The 24538-nt window shown below is 42.0% G+C and overlaps 1 protein-coding gene across 1 annotated transcript; it reads right to left on the bottom strand.

Moving 5' to 3' along the window:
- Positions 1-8420: 8420 nt before the first annotated feature.
- On the bottom strand, positions 8421-24382 carry MEIG1 (meiosis/spermiogenesis associated 1). Its single transcript, XM_069547555.1, has 3 exons — positions 24250-24382; positions 12814-12980; positions 8421-8651 (listed from the first exon to the last, which is right to left on the bottom strand). Exons 1-3 carry the CDS (start codon positions 24287-24289, stop codon positions 8523-8525), a joined length of 336 nt encoding a protein of 111 aa, XP_069403656.1. The 5' UTR covers positions 24290-24382; the 3' UTR covers positions 8421-8522.
- Positions 24383-24538: the final 156 nt, after the last annotated feature.

Genomic DNA, 24538 nt, shown 5'->3' with positions numbered 1-24538 from the left:
AAGACTCTACCCTTTTTGAAGTTCAACATTATTAGAACTTCTCTGATGGGCAAGGAACTCCAAAAGAAGATGCAGTGAGGGGAGAAAGTCAAGGCCATTCTGGGGTCTAAGGGTGATGAAGGAAAACTAGCCGCTGGCAGAGTGCGCTGAGGTGGGAAGCAGTCTGTGGACCTGCCGTCTTGGTCTTGCAGATACTGTCCTCCACAGACTGATGAGTTGTCATCTTGGGAGTCCACTTTGGGTACCACTGTGGCCATTGCTGAAATTGCAGGGTATCCGAGACTGTAGAATCAGTTTCCCAGTGGGAAGCCCTGAGAGATAAAAGGCTAAGGTCCTTCACCGAACTTCCCAAAAGTAGTAGTTGAGTAGGATCCAGAAATCCCATGGACGGAGGAGCCTGGTAGGGTGCAGTCCATGGGGTTGTGAAGAGTCGGACACGACTGAAGCGATTCAGCAGCATCAGAATCCAGGAGGAAAAGTAGCAGGGGAAGGCACCAGGCTGGGAACATGGAAAAGCAATTCTCATTTCAGAATCCACTTGCATTCCATTTTCCAATGGATCCAGTTTATTCTGGTAATAAATTATCCCTACCTTTGTATCATAGGGCTCTATTTAACTTGTAACAACTTTTGTTAGTTATTAGTCATTAGTAGCAGTCTTAGTAGTTTGTTTAGTATTCACATTATTCATTCACTTGTCCACTAGTGGCTCAGTTGGTAAAGAATCTGCCTGCAGTGCAAGTGACCTGGGCTTGATCCCTGAGTCAGAAGATCCCCTGGAGAAGGAAATGGCAACCCACTCTAGTACTCTTGCCTGGAGAATTCTATAGACAGAGGTGCCTGGTTGGGCTACAGCCCATGGGATTGCAAAAAGTTGGACATGACTATGCAATTAACTTTCACTTTCACCCATCCTTACTAGAACTTCAATGCGAAGACACACAAAGATGGATAAACACTGGGAGTTCTGCCTCCTTGAGCTCAAGTCTTGTAGAGCAAGAGGAGTGAAAAAACAGACCTTTTGCAACAGTATGTGACAAGTGCTGAAATAAAAGATGTCTGTTACTTAGGTGTCAGGGAAAGGACACCTACCCCAGACTGAGGAGAGTGGGAACTATGAGAAGAGGCTTCCTCTGAAATGTGACCCAGTTGAGCATAGAGAGAGGAGTGGAAGCCAGTTAGGAAAAAAGCGTCAGTCTAGCCTGTGAGGAGAGCAGCAGGCAGCCAATAAGATGCCTTAACAGTCTGAAAAAAGGTCAATTAGATGTGGAAATTGGAAGCTTTCAGAGAAGATGCCCAAGGAATAAGCAGCAACAAGGTTATGAAGGTCCATGGAGGACTTTGAGTAGCATTTATACTTCGTCTTAAGAACGATAGGGAATTTCCAAGTGTCTGTGGTTTAGAAAGTTCACTCTGGCTATGGTAAGGATGATAGGCTGGAAGGGGCAAGAGTGGAGGCTGGGAAATCAGAATGGAAGTTGTTGTGATGATGCAGAAAGAGTAGGTGCCTAGGGTGGCAACATGGACACAGAACTTCTAGGGAGCTCAGAGAAATGTCCTGTTTGGGAGGAATCAAATAGGACCTGGGGGCCAAGGAAGATCATGGAATCTAAATTGACTTTCAGAACTCTCCTACATTGTTGGTGCAGCCACTATGGAGAACAGAACGGAGGCTCCTCAAAACACTAAAAATCGAGCTACCATATGATCCAGCAATCCCACTCCTAGGCATATATCCAGACAAAACTGTAATTCAAAAAGATACCTGCACCCCAATAGCCAAGACATGGAAACAACCTATACATCCATTGACAGATAAAGGGTCCATATATATATGTAGTCCATGTATGCAGTGGAATACTACTCAATCATTAAAAGAATGAGATAAGGCCATTTGCAGCAACACGGATACAACTAGAGATTCTCATGCTAAGTGAGGTAGTCAGAAAGAAAAAGACAAATATCGTGTGGTATCACTTACATATGAAATCTAAAATATGGTGCAAATGAACCTATCTATAAAACAGAAATAGACTCACAGACATAGAGAACAGATGTGTGGTTGCCAAGGCGGGGGAGAAAAGGGAGAGGGATGGAGTGCCAGTTTGAGGCTGGTAGATGCAATTTAGATACTATTACATTTAGATAAATGACAAGATCAGGGAACAGGGAACTATATCTAGTTTCCTGGGGTAAACCTTAGTGGGAAAGAATTTCTTAAATGTATGTATGTGTATAACTGAGTTACTTTGCTGTACAGTGAAGATTGACGTATTATTGTAAATCAATTATATTTCAATTTAAAAATACACTTTTGAGCTTAAAATATAAATTAAAATAAACTGATCCTCAACTGTGGGGCCTGGACAAATGAATGTTTCTGAGAGGAGAGCAGGAACACATTTTTGAGGAAACATTCAAATGATGTATTAATAAGTCCCTGAAGAGCCACTCATACCAAAGCGAAAGAAGGTAGGCTTGTTTTTGATTCCCTTTCAATTAAGATAATCACAAGGAAACAAATCCATAAATAAACCATAGGAAGACTCTGGATCACTCAATGATCCTTCCTGTCTGTCTTTAGGATTTTTCTTGTGCCCCCGATAAAACTGTGGGGTGATCCACACTGCCGATGAGTCTCAGAGCTCCTCTGAGAGCTTGTGAGCCCAACTCCTAGACCTACGAAGAAGGAAGCAACCATGCCTCAACACTGGGTTCAGCAAAGCCTGCGGGCAGGGCTGAGGTTGTGAGGATGTGCACAGACCCTGGGATGGAAGAAGGACACTTGGTCCAGGTGGCAGGGTTGCCAACATAGTCTAAAAGGCACATTTACAAGTTCTCTAGGAAGATGAGGCTGGCCCTCTTCAGAGAGAGAATGACCCTCCTCCATACTCAGCTACTCAAGTCTTATCATCCATAGCTGAGTGCTTGCTGGAGTCACCTTTAGCCCAGAAAGTTGTCTGCCAGTTGTAGACCCATCACTGCTGTACAATCTGATTGCATGTTCTCCTGTAGAGAAACGAACCCTGTTGGATTTACTTACATCATCTTTGTCCACCTAAATCTCTTATCAGTGGCATTTCTCACTGTGGTAGTTCTGTTGGCACCATCCTTTATTCATTTAACAAATGCTGACTTAGTACTTACCACACATCAGTGCCTTGGGTGCAAACACAAATAAGCTGTTATTGCTGCTCCCCAAGGAGCCACCTAACCCAATTTGAAATTAATTTGGCAAGACCTATGTGCAGGTACAGGAAGTACCTATTACAGGTTTGGGCATTCTCTACCTATGACTAGACCTATTCTGATCAGATTTTAGTCCTTCAAGATTCAGCTCATGTCCCAAGCTCTCTAAAAAAGCTTCTCCTAATTTCTGCAGCCCACAGTATTCTTTCTTTCTTTCTTTTTTTTTTCCTACCCATGCTTTGGCATCAGATGATGTGCTGCTGGGCCCTGTTACTCGGTTCATCATGAGTTTATCTCCTTGACTGGATGGTGGGTCCTCTGGTGGGACGGTTGTATTAGTCAGGGTTCTTTGAAGAAATAGGACCAACAGGAAATATAAAGAATATCCTATAAGGGGTTGACTCAGGTGTCTATGGACCCTGACAAGTCCCAAGCTCTACAGTCCGCAAGCTGGAAACCGAGGAAAGTGAATGGTATAACTTTCAGTCTGAAAACCAGTGGGTTCAGGATCTAAGAAGAGCTGAAATTTCAGGACAGAAAAAGACCATTGTCCCAACTCATGTGGTTAGGCAGGAGTTTCCCTGTCATTCCAGGGAGAGTCAGCCTTTTGGTTCTATTGTATTCTATCCCATTCTATAAGAGTAGGGCATGGAGGTCTCAGTTAAGAGTTCCAAGCATCTGCTCTAATTGGCCTGATGGGGGCATGTCTGAGAATCTGGGTCCCAGATGGTGATCTCTCTGGAGGACCCTGATTAAAATTGGAGTGTGGCTGACTGGGCCCAAGCAGTGATTTTCAGCATTTTTGACTTGACACATAGGTCAGGAAGAAGCACATTTCATACTGTAACTCATCCATGTGTGCTCTCTGTCGCATTTTGAAAACTTTATTTTTATTGGAGGATAATTGCTTTATAATGTTGTGTTGGTTTCTGCTGTACAACAAAGTGAATCAGCTATATGTATGTATATATATATATATCTCCCCTCCCTCTTGCACCCTCCTCCTCCCCATGCCCCCATCCCATCCCTCTAGGTTGCCGCACAGCACCGGGCTGAGCTCCCTGCGCTATCATCAGCTTACTCGCTATCCATTTATGCATGGCAGTGTCTATATGTCAAGTCTGCCAATTCATCCCACCCTCCCCTTCCCCCACCATGGCCACGTGTTCATTCTCTATGTCTGTGTCTCTATTCCTGCCCTGGAAATAGGTTCATCTGTACCATTTTTCTAGATTCCACCTATATGTGTTAATATATGGTATTTGTTTCTCTTTATTTACTTTCTGATTGGAGGATAGTTGCTTTACAATATGCTGGTTTCTGCCAAACAACAATGCAAATGAGTCGTAATTATATATTTATACACCCCCTCTCTTTTGAGCCTCCCTCCCCTCCCCAATACCACCCCTCCAGATCATCACAAGACACCAGGCTGGGCTCTCTTTTTTACATAGCAGATTCCCACTGCTGTTGTTTAGCCACTAAGTTGTGTCCGACTCTTTGCCACCCTTGGACTGTAGCCCACCAGACACCTCTGTCCATGGATTTTCCAGGCAAGTATACTGAAGTGGGTTGCCATTTTCTTCTCCAGAGGATCTTCCTGACCCAGGGACCAAATTCAAGTCTCCTTGCATTATCTACATTGCAGGTGGATTCTTTACCACTGAGCCACATGTGATATTGGTCCTGAGAAACAAGTCAATTGACCTAGTGTTCAACCAACATAATGCCACAAAAAGCCTGAAAACCTTAAATTCATACTATACTACTAAGTATTTTATTTAATTTATTTATTTTTACTTTATTTTACTTTACAATACTGTATTGGTTTTGCCATACATCAACATGAATCCGCCACGGGTGTACACGTGTTCCCAATCCTGAACCCCCCTCCCACCTCCCTCCCCATACCATCTCTCTGGGTCATCCCAGTGCACCAGCCCCAAGCATCCCGTATCCTGCATCGAACCTAGACTGGTGATTTGTTTCTTACATGATATTATATATGTTTCAATGCCATTCTCCCAAATCATCCCACCCTCTCCCTCTCCCACAGAGTCTAAAAGTCTGTTCTATATATCTGTGTCTCTTTTTCTGTCTCATATACAAGGTTATCATTACCATCTTTCTAAAAGCTGTGGTATATATACACAATGGAGTGTATATATATACCACTGTCCATCATGGAACAGGACTGGGCTTCTCTTGGCAGGGAGGCAGTTTCCACCACGGACCAAGGCTTGTGGGCTGAGTCCCACTACAGAACAGGTACCCTGCTACGAGCGATTGCGAACGCTGCTCTCTAGCACCATGGTGGTCAGCTGGCACCAGCACTTATGAAGAACGGCCAAGAAGAAGGTGGCTTTTGCATTTGTTAAGGAAAATTGGCACCATCTGAGCTTACCATAAGGCATATGCGGAAAGTGCCAGTCATGTGGACTCTGTGAACCAAAACTGCATGTCATAGCCCCTAGGGCCATGTTTGTGAATTGAGTCTTGCTGCACAGGTCCTGTGGCAGTTAGAACCTTCACGCTAATTACTAAAACACTGCCTGAGCAACTTCTTTGGATTGATTTTTTTTTTTTTTAAGTCTGGCCTCACTCCAAACTTTTTGAAGTCATGTGGGATCTTAGTTCTCCAACCAGGGATGGAACCCACGACCCCTGCATTGAAAGGTAGAGCCTTAACCCCTGGACCACCAGAGAAGTCCCTCTTGGATTGAACCTTAGCCTGAAACAAAATATCAGAAATGGCAGGCCATGGATGGTTCAAGACTATGGATGTTAATGGCTTTATCTGTGCTGTGTCAATGTCTGTTTCCTGATGCTGCTGTAATAAATCACCATAAACTGGTGTGTAGAACAATATGAGTTTATTCTCTTACAGGACTAGAAACCAGAAGTCTAAAAGGGGTCTTATTTGGCAAAACCAAATGGTCTGCAGAGCTGTGTTTCTTTTGGAAACTCTAGGAGGGGAGAATCAATTTTTGGCCTTTTCAAGCTTCTAGGGGCTTTATGTGGTTTTGGGGGGCTTTTGGCTTCTGCCTTACCTCTCTCAGACCTCTGCTTCCTTCATCACATCTCCTCTGACTCTGACTTGCCTGCTGCCCTCTTTAAGGACCTGGATGATTTCATGGGGTCTGCTGTTTTCCAGGTTAATGTCCCTATATCAAATTCTCTATTTAATCACATTCACTTTCATGCATTGGAGAAGGAAATGGCAACCCACTCCAGTGTTCTTGCCTGGAGAATCCCAGGGACGGGGGAGCCTGGTGGGCTGCTATCTTAGGGGTCGCACAGAGTCGGACATGACTGAAGTGACTTAGCAGCAGCAGCAGCAGTGTTTCTTTAGCCAGGTAATGTGCCATACCCATAAGTTCCAGGGTTAAGGATGTGGCTGTCTTTGGGGTCAATTATTCTACCATGGAAATTTTTTTTAAAAGCGTGATCAGGTTCAGAAGACCTCCTATGCTCAGCAACTTAGTGGTCTGTCAAATCTGGAAAATCAGGTTTCTGTACCAGAGAGGTACAGAAACATGACTTGAAACAAGTGGTCAATAAGATGACACCAGGCAGCATGTGAAAGGCATATAAGAGGCTTGCTGGTCTATTTGTCCTTTCCATAATGTGTTTGTTCTGAAAAGGCACAACTTCGAGGAAAACTAATAGAGTTTCATGAGACCACAGAGTTCTGCAGAAGCAGGCCTGGAGTTGAATGAATTGATAAATATGAGCTTGAGTCAGTTCCTGGGTAGGTTGATAAGAAGTCTGGGGTCCCCAAGGAGGAGACAGGAGTCTGGAGTTCTCAAGGAGGAGAAAAGGACACACTTTTTTTCTACACTGCTTTGTCATAGTTAATATAACATTGTATCTTGGCTGAGAACATGTTTCTCCTTCTTGAGAACCTTCTGACTAATTCTGTCATATAAAAATGTATATTCTGGGAGTGGGTCTGATAAGACCTTTACAACCTTGAGACATTCTTTTCATTTATTGTAATAATCAGTTGAAAAAGTGTATAGCTCCATTGCTAAGACTAGCAAGGGGGGCACTCTCCATCCCTCTTCTGATGTCTATGTCAGAAGCTTTCTCTGTCCCTTTTTATACTTTAAGGAAACTCTGCTACATATAAGCTCTTGAGTGATCAACTCTGGTCCCTGGTCCCAAGCTAAATCTTCTTCAGAGATCCAATGTATCCAACATCGTTCACCCGTAAACTATCAAGCTCATGAAGTGAATCTATTTAATGGTCAGAACTTATCAATGGGAAATAAAAAGTCTTGTTCATGCATGCATGCTAAGTTGCTTTATTTGTGTCTGACTCTTTTGCAACCCCATGGACTGTAGCCCACCAGGCTCCTCTGTCCAGGGGACACCAGGCAAGAATACTGGAGTGGGTTGCCATACACTTCAGGGTATCTTACCAACCCTGGAATTGAACCCACTTGTCCTGCATTTCAGGTGGATTCTTTACCATCTGAGCCACTAGGGAAGCCCAGTGACAAAAATTTACAATAAAAGGCTATCTTTCATCTATTTAAATTCAAAGTCCTCAGGACTCACTGATCTGGGGGCACTTCTTAAGTCTCCAGGATAATAGCCTTCCTTGTTCTTGGGCTATTACTGCAGTGATTAAAGGAAGCACTGGAACATATTTTCTGTGGCGGTGATTCAAGGGCGATCCAGAAGCTGACCCAGGACAAGGTTTCAAGTCCAAGGAAGTGACTCAGAGGAAGAGGACCAGCAGGGCAGTGGGGGAAGGGGTGAGGAAGGGAGATAACCAATTGCTACGTCATCCAATGAGATACTGTGGCATGTGACTGGAGATTAACCTCAGGAGATTAACGTTCCTCTAGAGGAAGCAGGTGGCTGGCACCTGTCTGCCCCAGCCACCGTCATTTCTTGGCAATTCAGTGAAAAGCAAAGGAATCTAGAGGCAAGGGAAAGCTCCTGGGCCACAAAATGCAGATCTGGCAGTTCAAAGTGACGGTCTAGTGAAGTGGTAAAGGCTGGGGGGCTGGGGGTGGGCCTAACCTCTACACAACCACTTGAATGGTTTCCTAGGTGGGGGGGCTTTCTCTTCCCCTGCACAGCTGTTAACATTACCACAGTTAAAACAGGAAGAACCAGACTGAGGTGGGCATCAGTGGCATGCTACTGCAGTTATATTTTAGAACAAAAGGAGATGATTACCAGAGACCAACTTTTGGTGTCTCAAAATATTCCATCAGAGTCTGCACTTGTGGGTATTTTGTAAAATGACACTTACATGATGTCAAATGAAACAACAGATTTTTAAAAAAGATCACAGCAAGCAATACTGAGAAGAAAGGCTAGTAAGCATAAATTTTCACTTTGTGGACTTCCTTGTCGTCGCACTCCCTCTGTTTGTTGTAGTAATAGAAAGTATTGTCCCTTCTCTGAAGCTTCTTCACATATCCTGTCTCTGGCCAACGATCTACCTGTGCATCCAAAACCAAAACACAAACATTGTAATGGTCCTTCCATATAACGGTTCACTATCAAACCTTTAAAAGTGCAAGTCACACCAAACAGAGCTCTTAGTGATGTCTTACACTTGTAGACACATAGACACACACACATAAAAGACACACATACAACACACTTGTCTTACGTTGTAACCTTATACTGAAGGACACCTGGTTCAATGCTTCTCCCTAGATCCCAATTTCTAGATTTAAATTTCTGCTCTGCAGCCAAGATAAAACATTCAGAATAATCTAAACTTTATTCTTCTTATATGTACAGATGATTTTAGGCATTATCACTTACTAACTTCTGAAAATAATACCTAAGGAGGGAATTAGGGCTAGGCTCAGGCAACAGTAAGAAGCTAGACTGGATGTCTCTAAAGATGAATGTGTATTTCATGTCCATATTTCACACGCACACCTTGAAGCTCATTTTCATAGAAATCTGAGGTCATGAACAGAGTCTTCAGCAACCTCTTCTTAGCTTCTCCACCTTAGTCTTTCTCATTTGCCATATTGGTTTGCTTACTTGATTGTTTGGCTTGATCCACTTTGGACTGTTTTTTTCCCTTCCTCTGTGAATTCACATTATACCTTCTTGCTCAGGCCAGTGCATTTCTGCTCTTGTTGGATATGTTGCTTCTGGATGGTGTGAAGTCTACTCCATCACTGTCAAAACCCAATTATTTGGATTTTGTGTTCATGGCATTCAAAACCAAGTCCTGTTCTTCAACATCATCTCTACTGGCAGCTACTCATTCTCCAGACTTATAAACCACAACTTCCAAACTGGAGTACAGAAGCTCCACAAATATAAATGGATATACATCTTTTATTTTCTAACAATGTATTTTTGCTTTCTCCTGTCATTTCATTTATTTAGGAGTTAGCAAGAATGGGTAGCAGTCTATCTGATGAACCCTGGCAGGCTCTCTGACAGGTACATCACAGAGAAAAGCGATGTTTTCCATCACTTAGGTCAAGCCTGCTTGACTTCGTGGTTTCCACTACCCTCAGTGGAGAAAGAAAGAAGTTCTCAAGACATTATTACCACTCTCTTTCTCTTGAGGCCAACAGTAGGCTCTCTCATTTACTAGGGTCCCCCAACCACCTCACTCAGTGAAGAAGCAGTAGCCTGCAGCTGGTTTAGAATTACCCACAGCGCTTCATGTGGAGTGAGGAAGGAGACAGGTGGGCCCAGGCTGAGCAGCTGCGGCCACTTCTGCCGACACTGTGAGGTAAGACCAGCAGGATGAGAGCCCTGACTGGGGCAGAAGACAAAGCGACCCCATTTTTCTCATTCTTGTGGTCAAGGGGATTTCCCAGCTGGACACACGCACAGAGGAGATCATCAGTCTCAGAAGGGGACAAAAGAGGGAGGAGCCACCAGCTCACAGTATATCCTGCCAACCTCCCAGACACCTTTGCACTGGAATCCATCTTGGGTGAGAGATGCACACACGTCCACCATGAAGGACCTTGAGTCAGACCAAATGTAGGCACAAACAAGACAGCCAGTCAGAGATAACCCAGGTGACTGCCCCCCATATCAGCGATCTAAGCCACCTCTATTGGGTACAGCTCACTCTGAGCCCGCCCAGGTGTTCCTCTACAGGTTCTTTGCTTCCAATAAACACTTTATGTGCTTCACAGTCTCTCTGCTGAATATTTCTTCAAGGAAGACAAGGACCAAGGTCCTGCTTCCAGCTGCTTTGTCCCTGGAAATCAGGAGGGACCTCAGAGTAGCTATATTGGTTTTGTCTCATCAACCTCTAGCCTTTTTTCCTTCTATAACCCTTCACTGTTTCATAATTTTTCCTTCTTGGCTTTCTACCCATCACTCCCATTCAACCTAGGAAAACTTCATTCCTTAGAGAGTGGTGGTAGGGATGGGGTTGGGGGGTTGATATAATCCTCAAGTCAGCTCTCCTTGGGCAGGAAATCAGTCAGTAATGACAGTGTCTATAAGGACATGTACTTCAGATAAGAACAAAGACCATCGCTCAAGCCCTTCAGACAACTGCCAATCAAAGCAAGCCTTTGGGTATCATCCTGTCCATCCTCTACAGCCCACTGCAAATGCCTCTTGGGGCACAAAGCCCTTTTGGAAGATTGTCCTTAAAGGAAGAAATTTTTATGTTCCTCTAATCTGGGGGGGGGGCATATATTTTCACTCACGTAAGTTTCCATTGTTTGTCACTCTTAATCTTCCACTCCAAGATACAAGAATAATAAGAGCTATCATTCACCAAACACCATTCACTCAAAGAATTACTACCGAGCACCACAAAATCAGGTATTTCCAACGCTTGATTTCATTTAATTTGAGACATTTTTCCAAAGCAGGCACTGGCATTGCCCTTTTACACTTGAGCTCTGCAAGGTAAGCATTAACCTTGTTCAGGGTTACACAGCCAAGGAGGAGAGCCAGGATGCAAAGCCTGGGCAGACTGATTTCACAGTCTGTACTCTTTCCACTGGCCCACTAAATTTCCTGAGGTCAGGCACTTGATTTTATATTTATCTTTTTAAAGCTTCTGGCACAGAAACTGGTACAGGGCAGGTACCCAAAAAATATACACAGAAGTAAAATATAAAACACCTCTGTAATTGTCAAGTCATTCAATGGATAGTGGTGTTCTTCCCTTCATTATACACACATACACACACAAATCCCTCAGGTGCTTTTTGGGGACTTTCTCTTTAAAGGTGTTCTTCGTGTTCCCTTAAATCTGATCTCATCTCTGAGCTCAGTCCCAACAGTTTCTGTAATGGTGGTGTAGATGCGGGAGTGCCTGTATGTCCCTGGGTCTTTGGGTCTTATACACCTTTCAGGGGCGTCCCAGTGTGAAGGCAAGGTATATGGAGCTTATTTCTGACCTGCGGTAAAATGTTAATGCTTGTGTTTTGCCTATTTAAAAGCCACAGATAATAAAGTAATGAAAACTCCCTTTTGGTAATGTGGGCCAAAATGTAAAATGCTACTAGAATTGAAAAAATGGATGTGGGAAGGTCACAGTCATCAGTCAAACCCTCATTAGAGAGTATTTTAAATTTCATACCTCACCACTGCTAATACTCTCTATTAAGTTAACGTCCATTAAACAAAAGAGTCTATTACACTTTAGCTCTGGGTCGCCTTCATCATATTTTTCTGTCTAGTTTTTTAGGAAATGTGGAGTAGAGATCAACAAATAGAATGAAGAAAGAAAGAAAATAAGGGGATCTGAAAAACCTGCTCATGAATGAGTCTCTAAAAAAATAATAAAACAATTTGAAAATAAACAATAATAAACACTTCGTGGTAATATCAACTCCAAAACCTAATATACATTTATGAATACTATATCATATTCTATAATATTCCTCAAAACTCAGTCTCCCCATATTCAGTAGCATAAATGAATTTTTAAAAACACATTATAAACTAGGGCCATATCTAGATTTTGTCTAGTCTTTGAAAAGCAAAACCATGTCTCCACTCTCTCACGAAAGTCTGGAGTATACAGCCAAAGTCAGGAGATTTTGTTGCCTAAGGCAGAATTTGGTAGGTCAACTGATAAAGAATCCACCTGCAATGCAAGAGAACCAGTTTGATCCCTGGGTTGGGAAGATCCCCTAGAGGAGGGCATGGCAACCTACTCCAGTATTCTTGCCTGGAGAATTGCCATGGATAGAGAAGCCTGGCAGGCTACAGTCCATGGGGTTGCAAAGAGTCAGACATGACTGAGCAACTAAGCATATAATTTGCAGCTGAAATTTAAAAACACAGAAAGGAAACAAACTGAATATCTGATAAGAGAACTTATCTTATCAGAACCCTCACCCTAATGAGAGTTATGGCCTACCATAAAGGATTTGTCTGGCACAGCACAGTTGCTCAGTAAAAGCTAGAAAATTCTTAATGTTTCTGTGCTGAGACCTCTTGCTGCAGTCTACCTGCAGCAAGAAAATCATTCTTCTGAATCTTAGTCTCTTTATCATAAAATCAGGGGGTTGGGGTAGAATTCCCTTTCAGTATTCTCTAGTACTTTATTGGTGGTGGGTTTTCTGTTTGTTTTTTATTTTTTAGTGCGTTTCACCCTCTAACAAATTCATTTTGAGTTCAGATTTGTAGAGGCATAAATCTTACCATAGAAACTTGCTTCACTTGTTTATATTCAATTTCATCTCGATATCCTGCTTGTTGAAATCTGTACAGATTTTCTATCTCTTCTGACCATTTTTTGGCACGACTTATTGATTTTGGTTTCACGTCAGAACTAGCCATGGCTACACAGGTCTTCTTACTAAGTATTTCTGAAGGATGTTTAAAAAAAAGTTCATTAGATAACAGAGTAGTGACAGTTTGGGAAACCCCTTTAAGAATGAACCAAAGTAGATTTTTTAAAAATTAGAGTTAAGAATCCCATTAAATATGTTAGCTTTTTAAACATTCAATTCCAAAAGTAAGAAGGATCCATGTTCTATTTTGGAAATAAAGTCAATCCTGGAGTGATGTCTTAAGTGGTGCAGACTGATTCTGGCATTTCAAATAATAGTTTACACATTTCCGAAATCCTTTTCTTACTTTTGTTTTTAATTTTATTTATTTATGTTTTTGGCTGTGCTAGGTCTTTTTTGATGTGCGGGCTTTTCTCTAGTTGCAGTGCAGGCTTCTCATTGCCGTGGCGTCTTTTATTGTAGAGCATGGTCTCTAGGGTGCACAGGCTTCAGTAGTTGCAGCACGTAAGTTTAGTAATTGTGACTCCCGGGTGAATCAATAGCTGTGGTGCACCGGCTTAGCTGCTCTGAGGCACATGGAATCTTCCCACATTAGGGATTGAACCTGTGTCTCCTGCACTGACAAGTGGATTCTTACCACTGAGCCACCAGGGAAGCCACTCCTCACTCTCTTATTTTTAACTGCTCAGGAGATTGTCAAAGTATCCTATCATTATTTTATTTAATCATTTTCAAAATTTTATCTCCCTCTTTTTCCCTAAAAAGGGAATGTAAGATCAGTCTTCCTTTTCTTCTTATGGGGAAGCAATGGTCTCCTCCTTTTTCTTTTCTTAACTGTTTGGAAACATGCCACTCACTGCAGGCCAGTAACTCAGGTGACTGTGCTCTGATGTGAGAAGATGGACCATCTACGCAGTAGGTAAAAGCTGTCTCTGTGTCCTAGTACTGAGATCACTGATTTTAAAACAACTCAGGAGCAAGACAGCTAAGATGGCAGAGGAATAGGGAGAGGGAGACCACTTTCTCCCCCACAAATTCATTGAAAGAACATTTGAACGCTGAGCAAATTTCTCAAAACAACTTCTGAATGCTGGCAGAGGACATCAGGCACCCAGAAAGGCAGCCCATTGTCTTTGAAAGGGGGTAGGAAAAAATATAAAAGATAAAAAGAGAGACGAAAGAGGTAGCGGTGGAGATCCATCTGGGAAGGGAGTCTTAAAAAAGAGAGACATTTCCAAACACCAGGAAACACTCTCACCGGGGAGTCTGTGGCGAGCCTTGGAACCTCAGTGGGCAACATAACCAGGAGGAAAAATAAATAAATAATTAAAACCCACAGACTATGTGTCTAACAGCAACTCCCAGCAGAGAAGCAGCGCAGACACCGGCATTCGCCACTAGCAAGTGGGGACTGGACAGGGAGGCGGGGGCTGCATTGCTTAGGGTAAGGACCAGCCCTGAGTGCCCCAAGGGCAATCTGAGAGAACTAACTAGAGATAGCAACCCAAACTGTGGGATAGCTATCCTGTGAAAAGCCCTAACCTAAGACACCGCCAGGCCTGCTCACAGAACAAAGGACTGAGCAGAGCTAGCCAGCTGCAGACCAGCCCATCCCCCACCGGAGACAGGCAGGGGAGGGCAACCAGAGCCAGAATGGGGCAATCGCGGCCCCAGAGAGGCATCATTTACCAACCTGCAAGCAGGCTTCGTTGCTAACCAAGACTTCTTGGGATTCTGGATGGTCGATATCCACCCGGAGGGTCGCAGCCAGAGATCAGCTCCCCAGAAGAGACACACGGCACACCTGAGAAGGCACGCCTACTGTACACCCAGAAAACTGAGCAGCAGGGATGGGGCAGGCAATAAGTCAAAGCCCCCAACTGGGGGCGACTGCACTCGCCAAGCACCTGGTCATCTGAGCTGCTTGGACCTGGGAAGGGCACAAAACGAAGGCCCAACCAAGTCTGTGCCTTTGCGGAGTACCCGAGAATCTGAATCTGAGCAGCTTAGACCTGGAAAGTCCATGCAACCCAGGGCCCACCTCAGACAGTTCCCAGCAGAGCAACCTAGAGCCTGAACATTATAGACTGGGAAAGCACACATGCTATGAGCGGGGGCAAACCCATTGTGGCCGAGACACTGTGAGCACTCCCCACACACGCCAATGATATTTGTTTGCAGTGTTCCTCCCTCCCTGCAGCACGACTGAACAAGCGAGCCTAAAAAAGTGACCACCATCGCCCCCTTGTGTCAGGGTGGAAATTAGACACTGAGTCAGTCGGTCAGTTCAGTTGCTCAGCCGTGTCCGACTCTCTGCGAACCCACGAATCGCAGCACGCCAGGCCTCCCTCCATCACCATCTCCTGGAGTTCACTCAGACTCACGTCCATCAAGTCAGTGATGCCATCCAGCCATCTCATCCTCGGTCGTCCCCTTCTCCTCCTGCCCCCAATCCCTCCCAGCATCAGAGTCTTTTCCAATGAGTCAACTCTTCGCATGAGGTGGCCAAAGTATTGGAGCTTCAGTTTTAGCATCATTCCTTCCAAAGAAATCCCAGGCCAGCAAACAGAGACGCTAAAATGAATAGAGGGAATCGCTTTGGAAGTGACAGGTGCAATAGATTAAAACCCTGCAGTTAGCAACGACTACATAGGAAGGGGCCTATAGATCTTGAGAAGTATAAACTGGATAAAGGAACTATCTGAAAATGAACTGACCCCACACTGTCCACAACACCACCAGAGAAAGTTCTAGATATATTTTTACTATTATCATTTTTTAATTAAAAATATTTTTTTAAAATTTTAAGTCCTCTATTACTCCTTTAATTTTCATTTTTATAACCTACTATTACTTTGCAAAAAAAAGGACCTATTTTAAAAGCAAACTTCATATATACATAATTTTGTGACTTTGGGTTTTTTTCTTTAATATTGTATTTTTGAGAATCTAACCTCTACTCTAGATTTTTAATCTTTGCTTTTTGATATTTGTTATCAATTTTGTACCTTAAAGAACCCAATCTTCAGTACCTATTTTTACTTGAGAGTGAGATTACTGGCTGGATTGTCTCTCCCGCTTTGGTCTCTTCTTTTTCTCCACCAGGTCGCCTCTATCTCCTCCCTCCCCCTTCTCTTCTGTACTCAACTCTGTGAATCTCGTTGTGTGTTCCAGGCTGTGGAGAACACTTAGGGAACTGATTACTGGCTAGATCTGTCTCTCTCCTTTTGATTCCCCCTTTTATCCTTCTGGCCACCTCTCTCTCCTTCCTCCCTTTTCTCTTCTCTGTATTATTCCGTGAACATCTCTGAGGGGTCCAGATTGTGGAGAGCACATAGGGAAGTGATTACTGGCTAGCTTGCTCTCTCCCCTTTTGATTCCCCCTCTTCTCCTCCTGGTCACCTCTATCTCCCTCCTCCCTCTTCTCTTCCCCATGTAACTCTGTGTACCTTTCCGGGTGTCCCTCACTGTGGAGAAACTTTTCATCATTAACCTAGATGTTTTATCATCAGTGCTGTATAGATGGAGAAGTCTTGAGGCTACTGTAAGAATAAGACTGAAAACCAGAGGCAGGAGGCTTAAGTCCAAATTCTGAGAACATCAGAGAACTCCTGACTCCAGGGAACATTAATCAATAGGAGCTCATCAAACACCTCCATACCTACACTGAAACCAAGCACCACCCAAGGGCCAACAAGTTCCAGAGAAAGACATACCACACAAATTCTCCAGCAACACAGGAACATAGCCCTGAGCTTCAATATGTATATTGGCTTCCCAAAGGCACACCAAACCCATTGACATCTCATAACTCATTACTGGACACTTCATTGCACTCCAGAGAGAAGAAATCCAGCTCCACCCACCAGAACACAGACACAAGCTTCCCTAACCATGAAACCTTGACAAGCCACCCGTACAACCCCACCCACAGCGAGGAATCTCCACAATAAAGAGGAACCACAAACTGCCAGGATACAGAAAGGCCACCCTGAACACAGCAATATAAATAAGAAGAAAAGGCAGAGAAATACCCAGCAGGTAAAGGAACAGGATAAATGCCCACCAAACCAAACAAAAGAGGAAGAGATAGGGAATCTACCTGATAAAGAATTCCAAATAATGAGAGTGAAAATGATCCAAAATCTTGAAAACAAAATGGAGTTACAGATAAATAGCCCGGAGACAAGGATCCAGAAGATGCAAGAAAGGTTTAACAGGGACCTAGAAGAAATAAAAAAGAGTCAATATATAATGAATAATGCAATAAATGAGATCAAAAACACTCTGGAGGGAACCAACAGGAGAATAATGGAGGCAGAAAATAGGATAAGTGAGGTAGAAGATAGAATGGTGGAAATAAAGGAAACAGAGATTTAAAAAAAAGAAAAGAAATAAGAACAACCTCAGAGGCCTCTGGGACAATGTTAAATGCTCCAACATTCAAGTCATAGGAGTCCCAGAAGAAGACAAAAAGAAAGACCATGAGAAAATACTTGAGGAGATAATAGTTGAAAACTTCCCTAAAATGGGGAAGGAAATAATCACCCAAGTCCAAGAAACCCAGAGAGTCCCAAACAGAAACACCCCAAGACACATATTAATCAAATTAAAAAGATCAAACACAAAGAACAAATATTAAAAGCAGCAAGGGAAAAACAACAAATAACACACAAGGGGATTCCCATAAGGATAACAGCTGATCTTTCAATAGAAACTCTTCAAGCCAGGAGGGAATGGAAAGACATAATTAAAGTGATGAAAGAAAATAACCTATAGCCCAGATTACTGTACCCAGCAAGGATCTTATTCACATATGAAGGAGAAATCAAAAGCTTTACAGACAAGCAAAAGCTGAGAGAATTCAACACCACTAAACCAGCTATCCAACAAATGCTAAAGGATCTTTTCTAGATAGGAAACACAGAAAGAGTGCATAAACTCGAACCCCAAACAATAAAGTAAATGGCAACGGGATCATACTTATCAATAATTACCTTAAATGTAAATGGGTTGAATGCCCCAACCAAAAGACAAAGACTGGCTGAATGGATACAAAAACAAGACCCCTATATATGTTGTCTACAAGAGATCCACCTAAAAACAAGGGACACATACAGACTGAAAGTGAAGGGCTGGAAAAAGATATTCCATGCAAATAGAGACCAAAAGAAAGCAGGAGTAGCAATACTCATGTCAGATAAAATAGACTTTAAAACAAAGGCTGTGAAAAGAGACAAAGAAGGACACTACATAACGATCAAAGGATCAATCCAAGAAGAAGATATAACAATTATAAATATATATGCACCCAATACAGGAGCACCGCAATATGTAAGACAAATGCTAACAAGTATGAAAGGGGAAATTAACAATAACACAATAATAGTGGGAGACTTTAATAGCCCACTCACACCTATGGAGAGATCAACTAAACAGAAAATTAACAAGGAAACACAAACTTTAAAATATACAATAGACCAGTTAGACCTAATTGATATCTATAGGACATCTCACTCCAAAACAATGAATTTCACCTTTTTCTCAAGCACATACAGAACCTTCTCCAGGATGGATCACATCCTGGGCCATAAATCTAGCCTTGGTAAATTCAAAAAAACTGAAATCATTCCAAGCATCTTTTCTGACCACAATTCAGTAAGATTAGATGTCAATTACAGGAGAAAAAGTATTAAAAATTCCAACATATGGAGGCTGAACAACACGCTGCTGAATAACCAACAAATCACAGAAGAAATAAAAAGAAGAAATCAAAATATGCATAGAAATGAATGAAAATGAAAACACAACAACCCAAAACCTATGGGACACTACAAAAGCAGTGCTAAGGGGAAGGTTCATAGCAATACAGGCTTACCTCAAGAAACAAGGAAAAAGTCAAATAAATAACCTAACTCTACACCTAAAGCAACTAGAAAAGGAAGAAATGAAGAACCCCAGGGTTAGTAGAAGGAAAGAAATCTTAAAAATTAGGGCAGAAATAAATGCAAAAGAAACAATAGAGACCATAGCAAAAATCAACAAACCCAAAAGCTGGTTCTTTGAGAAGATAAATAAAATTGACAAACCATTAGCAACACTCATCAAGAAACAAAGGGAGAAAAATCAAATCAACAAAATTAGAAGTGAAAATGGAGAGATCACAACAGACAACATAGAAATACAAGGCATCATAAGAGACTACTATCAGCAACTATATGCCAATAAAATGGACAACTTGGAAGAAATGGACAAATTCTTAGAAAAGTACAACTTTCCAAAACTGAACCAGGAAGAAATAGAAAATCTTAACAGACCCATCACAAGCACAGAAATTGAAACTGTAATCAGAAATCTTCCAGCAAACAAAAGCCCAGGACCAGACGGCTTCACAGCTGAATTATACCAAAAATTTAGAGAAGAGCTAACACCTATCCTCCTCAAACTCTTCCAGAAAATTGCAGAGGAAGGTAAATTTCCAAACTCATTCTATGAGGCCACCATCACCCTAATACCAAAACCTGACAAAGATGCCACAAAAAAAGAAAACTACAATCCAATATCACTGATGAACATAGATGCAAAACTCCTTAACAAAATTCTAGCAAACAGAATCCAACAACATATTAAAAAGATCATTCATCATGACCAAGGGGGCTTTATCCCAGGGATGCAAGGATTCTTCAATATCCACAAATCAATCAATTTAATACTCCAGATTAACAAATTAAAAAATGATTATCTCAGTAGATGCACAGAAAGCCTTTGACAAAATTCAACATCCATTTATGATTTTTTAAAAAACCCTCCAGAAAGCAGGAATAGAAGGAACATACCTCAACATAATAAAAGCTATATATGACAAACCCTCAGCAAACATTATCCTCAATGGTGAAAAATTGAAAGCATCCCCTAAAGTCAGGAACAAGACAAGGGTGCCCCCTCTCACCACTACTATTCAACATAGTTTTGGAAGTTTTGGCCACAGCAATCAGAGCAGAAAAGGAAATAAAAGGAATCCAGATTGGAAAAGAAATAAAACTCTCACTGTTTGCAGATGACATGGTCCTCTACCATAAAAAACCCTAAAGACTCTACCAGAAAATTACTAGAGCTAATCAATGAATATAGTAAAGTTGCAGGACATAAAATCAACACACAGAAATCCCTTGCATTCCTATACACTAACAATGAGAAAACAAAGAGAAATTAGGAAACAATTCCATTCACCATTGCAACGAAAAGAATAAAATACTTAGGAATATATCTACCTAAAGAAACAAAAGACCTATATATAGAAAACTATAAAACATTGGTGAAAGAAATCAAAGAGGACACAAATAGATGGAGAAATATACCATGTTCATGGATTGGAAGAATCAATATAGTGAAAATGAGTAAACTACCCCAAAGCAATCTACAGATTCAATGCAATCCCTATCAAGCTACCAACAGTATTTTTCACAGAGCTAGAACAAATAATTTCACAATCTGTATGGAAATACAAAAAGCCTCGAATAGCCAAAGCAACCTTGAGAAAGAAGAATGGAACTGGAGGAATCAATCTGCTTGACTTCAGGCTCTACTACAAAGCCACAGTCATCAAGACAGTATGGTCCTGGCACAAAGACAGACATATAGATCAATGGAACAAAATAGAAAGCCCAGAGATAAATCCACACTCCTATGGACACCTTATCTTCGACAAAGGAGGCAAGAATATACAATGGAGTAGAGACAATCTCTTTAACAAGTGGTGCTGGGAAAACTGGTCAACCATGTGTAAAAGAATGAAACTTTCTAACACCATACACAAAAATAAACCCAAAATGGATTAATGATCTAAATGTAAGATCAGAAACTACAAAACTCCTAGAGGAGAACATAGACAAAATACTCTTCCACATAAATCACAGCAGGATCCTCTATGACCCACCTCCCAGAATATTGGAAGTAAAAGCAACAATAAACAAATGGGACCTAATTAAACTTAAAAGCTTTTGCACAACAAAGGAAACTATAAGCAAGGTGAAAAGACAGCCTTCAGAATGGGAGAAAATAATAGCAAATGAAGTAACTGACAAAGAATTAATCTCAAAAATATACAAGCAACTCCTGCAGCTCAATTCCAGAAAAATAAAAGACCTAATCAAAAAATGAGCCAAAGAACTAAACAGACATTTCTCCAAAGAAGACATACAGATGGCTAACAAACACATGAAATGATGCTCAGCATCACTCATTATCAGAGAAATGCAAATCAAAACCACAATGAGGTACCATTTCACGCCAGTCAGAATGGCTGTGATCCAAAAGTCTACAAACAATAAATGCTGGAGAGGGTGTGGAGAAAAGGGAACCCTCCTACGCTGTTGGTGGGAATGCAAACTAGTACAGCCACTATGGAAAACAGTGTGGAGATTCCTTAAAAAACTGGAAATAGAACTGCCATATGACCCAGCAATCCCACTGCTGGGCATACACACCGAGGAAACCAGAATTGAAAGAGACACGTGTACCCTAATGTTCATCACAGCACTGTTTATAATAGCCAGGACATGGAAGCAACCTAGATGTCCAATAGCTGACGAATGGATAAGAAAGCTGTGGTACATATACACAATGGAGTATTACTCACCCATTAAAAAGAATACATTTGAGTCAGTTATAATAAAGTGGATGAAACTGGAGCCTATTATACAGAGTGAAGTAAGCCAGAAAGAAAAACACCAATACAGTACACTAACACATATATATGGAATTTAGAAAGATGGTAACGATAACCCTGCATGTGAGACAGCAAAAGAGACACAGATGTACAGAACAGTCTTTTGGACTCTGTGAGAGAGGGCGAGGGTGGGATGGTTTGGGAGAATGGCATTGAAACATGTATATTATCATACATGAAATGGATTGCCAGTCCAGGTTCGATGCATATACAGGGTGCTCGGGGCTAGTGCACTGGGATGACCCTGAGGGATGGGATGGGAAGGGAGGTGAGAGGGGGGTTCAAGATGGAGAACACATGTACACCCATGGTGGACTCATGTCAAAGTATGGCAAAACCAATACAATATTGTAAAGTAATTATCTTCCAATTAAAATAAATAAATTTATATTAAAATTTTTAAAAATAAAACAACTTAGTTCCTGAAATTAAATTTTCGACTCTAGTTTAAATAACTGTATAGTCATCAAATTTGTATAGCCAATTTTTCAAAGACATAATCTTGCACTTGTTTTCTCAGCTACTTATTACCCAAAAATATCATTCATTTAATATTTATTATATATAAGATGAGAGTGAAAAGGCTGGGTTAAAATTCAACATTCAAAAAACCAAGATCATGGCATCCAGTCCCATCACTTCATGGCAAATAGATAGTGAAAAGTGGAAACAGTGGCAGATTTTATTTTAGTGGGCTCCAGAATCACTGCAGCCTGAAGTTAAAAGTTGCTTGCTTCTTGGAAGAAAAGCTATGACACACCTAAACAGCGTATTAAAAAGCAGGGGCATCACAAAGGTCCATATAGTCAAAGTTATGTATGGTTCTTCTAGTAGTCATGTGTGCATGTGAGAGTTGGACCATAAAGAAAGTTGAATGCCCAAGAAATAATGCTTTCAAACTGTGGTGCTGGAGACGACTCTTGAGAGTCCCTTGGACAGCAGGGAGATCAAACCAGTCAATCATTCCTAAAGGAAATCAACCCTGAATACTCATTGGAGGGACTGAAGCTGAAGCTCCAATACTTTGGCTGTCTGATGTGAAGAGGTGACTCATTGGAAAAGACCCTGATGCTGGGAAAGATTGAGAGCAGGTGGAGAAGGGGGCAACAGAGAATGAAATGGTTGGATGTCATCACTGATTCAATGGACATGAGTTTGAGCAAACTCCTGGAGATAGAGAAGGCAGAGAAGCCTAGTGTGCTGCAAACCACAGGGCGTAAAGAGTCAGACATGACTTAGTGACTGAACAGTGAACAATAATATTTTATAGTACATGTTATATATGTATATTGCATTTTAATATTATAATTATTATATATCAGTATATATTATAGTCATTTATGAAAGTAGTGCCCAGAATTTTCATCGTGATTCCTTGAATTCATTTTTCTATTTCAGTATGGTTCTATTAGCTGAAATACATTAAATTAGACCTAATAAAGTAGATTCTGTAAGTGAATTTGAATTTCAGTTATAACAGTGAATGCTTATGACGTTAAAGCCAAGTGAAGTCTTTACCACTGTGCCACCTGCGAAACCTTCTTACAGCTTTCTATTTACTAAAAACAGAATGAAACTAAAAATAGGAAAAAATCAACTTAAAATTCCTTAAAGATTTCAGTGATTCTCAGAAATTCAGTGACTGCACTAATTCGGCTGGTAACCTTTAGCACTTTGTAAGTTTTAATGACAGCTGTAGCAAAAAATAACTGATATGAAATACTTTTTACCTCTGTAATACTAAGGTGTATCTGGAGACACAGGAAATGGCAATGCCTCCCTACTATGCAAAGATCAGACTTTATTAAACAGTATTAGGATTTACATGGGTATTGAAAAATCCAACTGATATTAATTCCCTGACAATCTGAAGCTCAGATCTAACAGAAGAAGCATTTGATGTACTGTCAAACTCCTTTCTGTGCAAACATGTCACCTTCTTCTCGCTTTTAAAAGTGCTTTTAGTTTTCAAACTCCAAGAGTCATCAGTAAGGCTAATCTCCCATTTTTTTGCCCATTTTATTTTCTTCTGTTCCTAGGCAAGGCAGGATTTGTCAGAAGGGCCCTTTAACTAGCAAGTCACTTGATAACCTCTAAATTTCTCACTGTTCCCAAAGTTGTTGGTGTTCAGCTGAACAACAAAACTGGTTCCCAGAATCCAAGCCTTGGTGGTCCATCGTCCAGGTGTGCTGTGTACCTCTGCAGCATAAAGCCTCTCCTTTTGGGGACCCTCCAAGGTGACTAATGTGACTTCTCTGGTCCCTCAAACTTTTTTTTTTTTTTTTTTCTGCCAGAAATCAGCAATCACGTCTGTGAGGCAAAATCTGCCTAGAGAAGGCTGGGATGGAGAACGTGTCCTCAACACTGGGGATCAAATGGTCGCCCCGTAGGAGGAACTCAGAAAGGAGCCCCAGAATTGCGACCCCTAAAGACAAAGGGGGCACAGGGCCGCCTGGAAACCACCGAGAGTTGAAATTAAAGACCCTTCCATAAAAAGAGGAAACGAGAAAATAGAGGAGGGAGACAGACAAATCTCAGGTACCCTGAAGAAGAAGGGGTGGGCCCTGGATGGCTTCGGAGAGGGCGCACCCATCCCTCCGCAATGGGGCCTCTCACCCTTGGGTCCTGCTCGCAGGGGTAACCCTCGCTCAGCCATCCTTGAGAGGCCGGGGAGCCCCGCCCAGGAGCTTGCAAGCGAGCACAGTGGTGCTCGTGCTCTCCACTCGGGATCCGTGGCCTGGGCTGGGCCAGCCAGAGGCCAACTGTCACGGCCTTGGCAACGCTTCCTTTACCTGGCAACGCCTTTCGCAGCTTACTTAGGCCCCTTTGTACTCACTCAGGCCCCACCCTCTGCGAATGGGCCTTTGTGCGCAAGCGCGTGGGGCGGGGCCCAGTTTGGAGCTTG

The sequence above is a fragment of the Ovis canadensis genome, chromosome 13, assembly GCF_042477335.2.
Source record: "Ovis canadensis isolate MfBH-ARS-UI-01 breed Bighorn chromosome 13, ARS-UI_OviCan_v2, whole genome shotgun sequence".
NCBI classification, from domain to species: domain Eukaryota; kingdom Metazoa; phylum Chordata; class Mammalia; order Artiodactyla; family Bovidae; genus Ovis; species Ovis canadensis.
The sequence above is the reverse complement of the archived record's forward strand: the minus strand, read 5'-3'. Positions and strand labels throughout refer to the sequence as shown.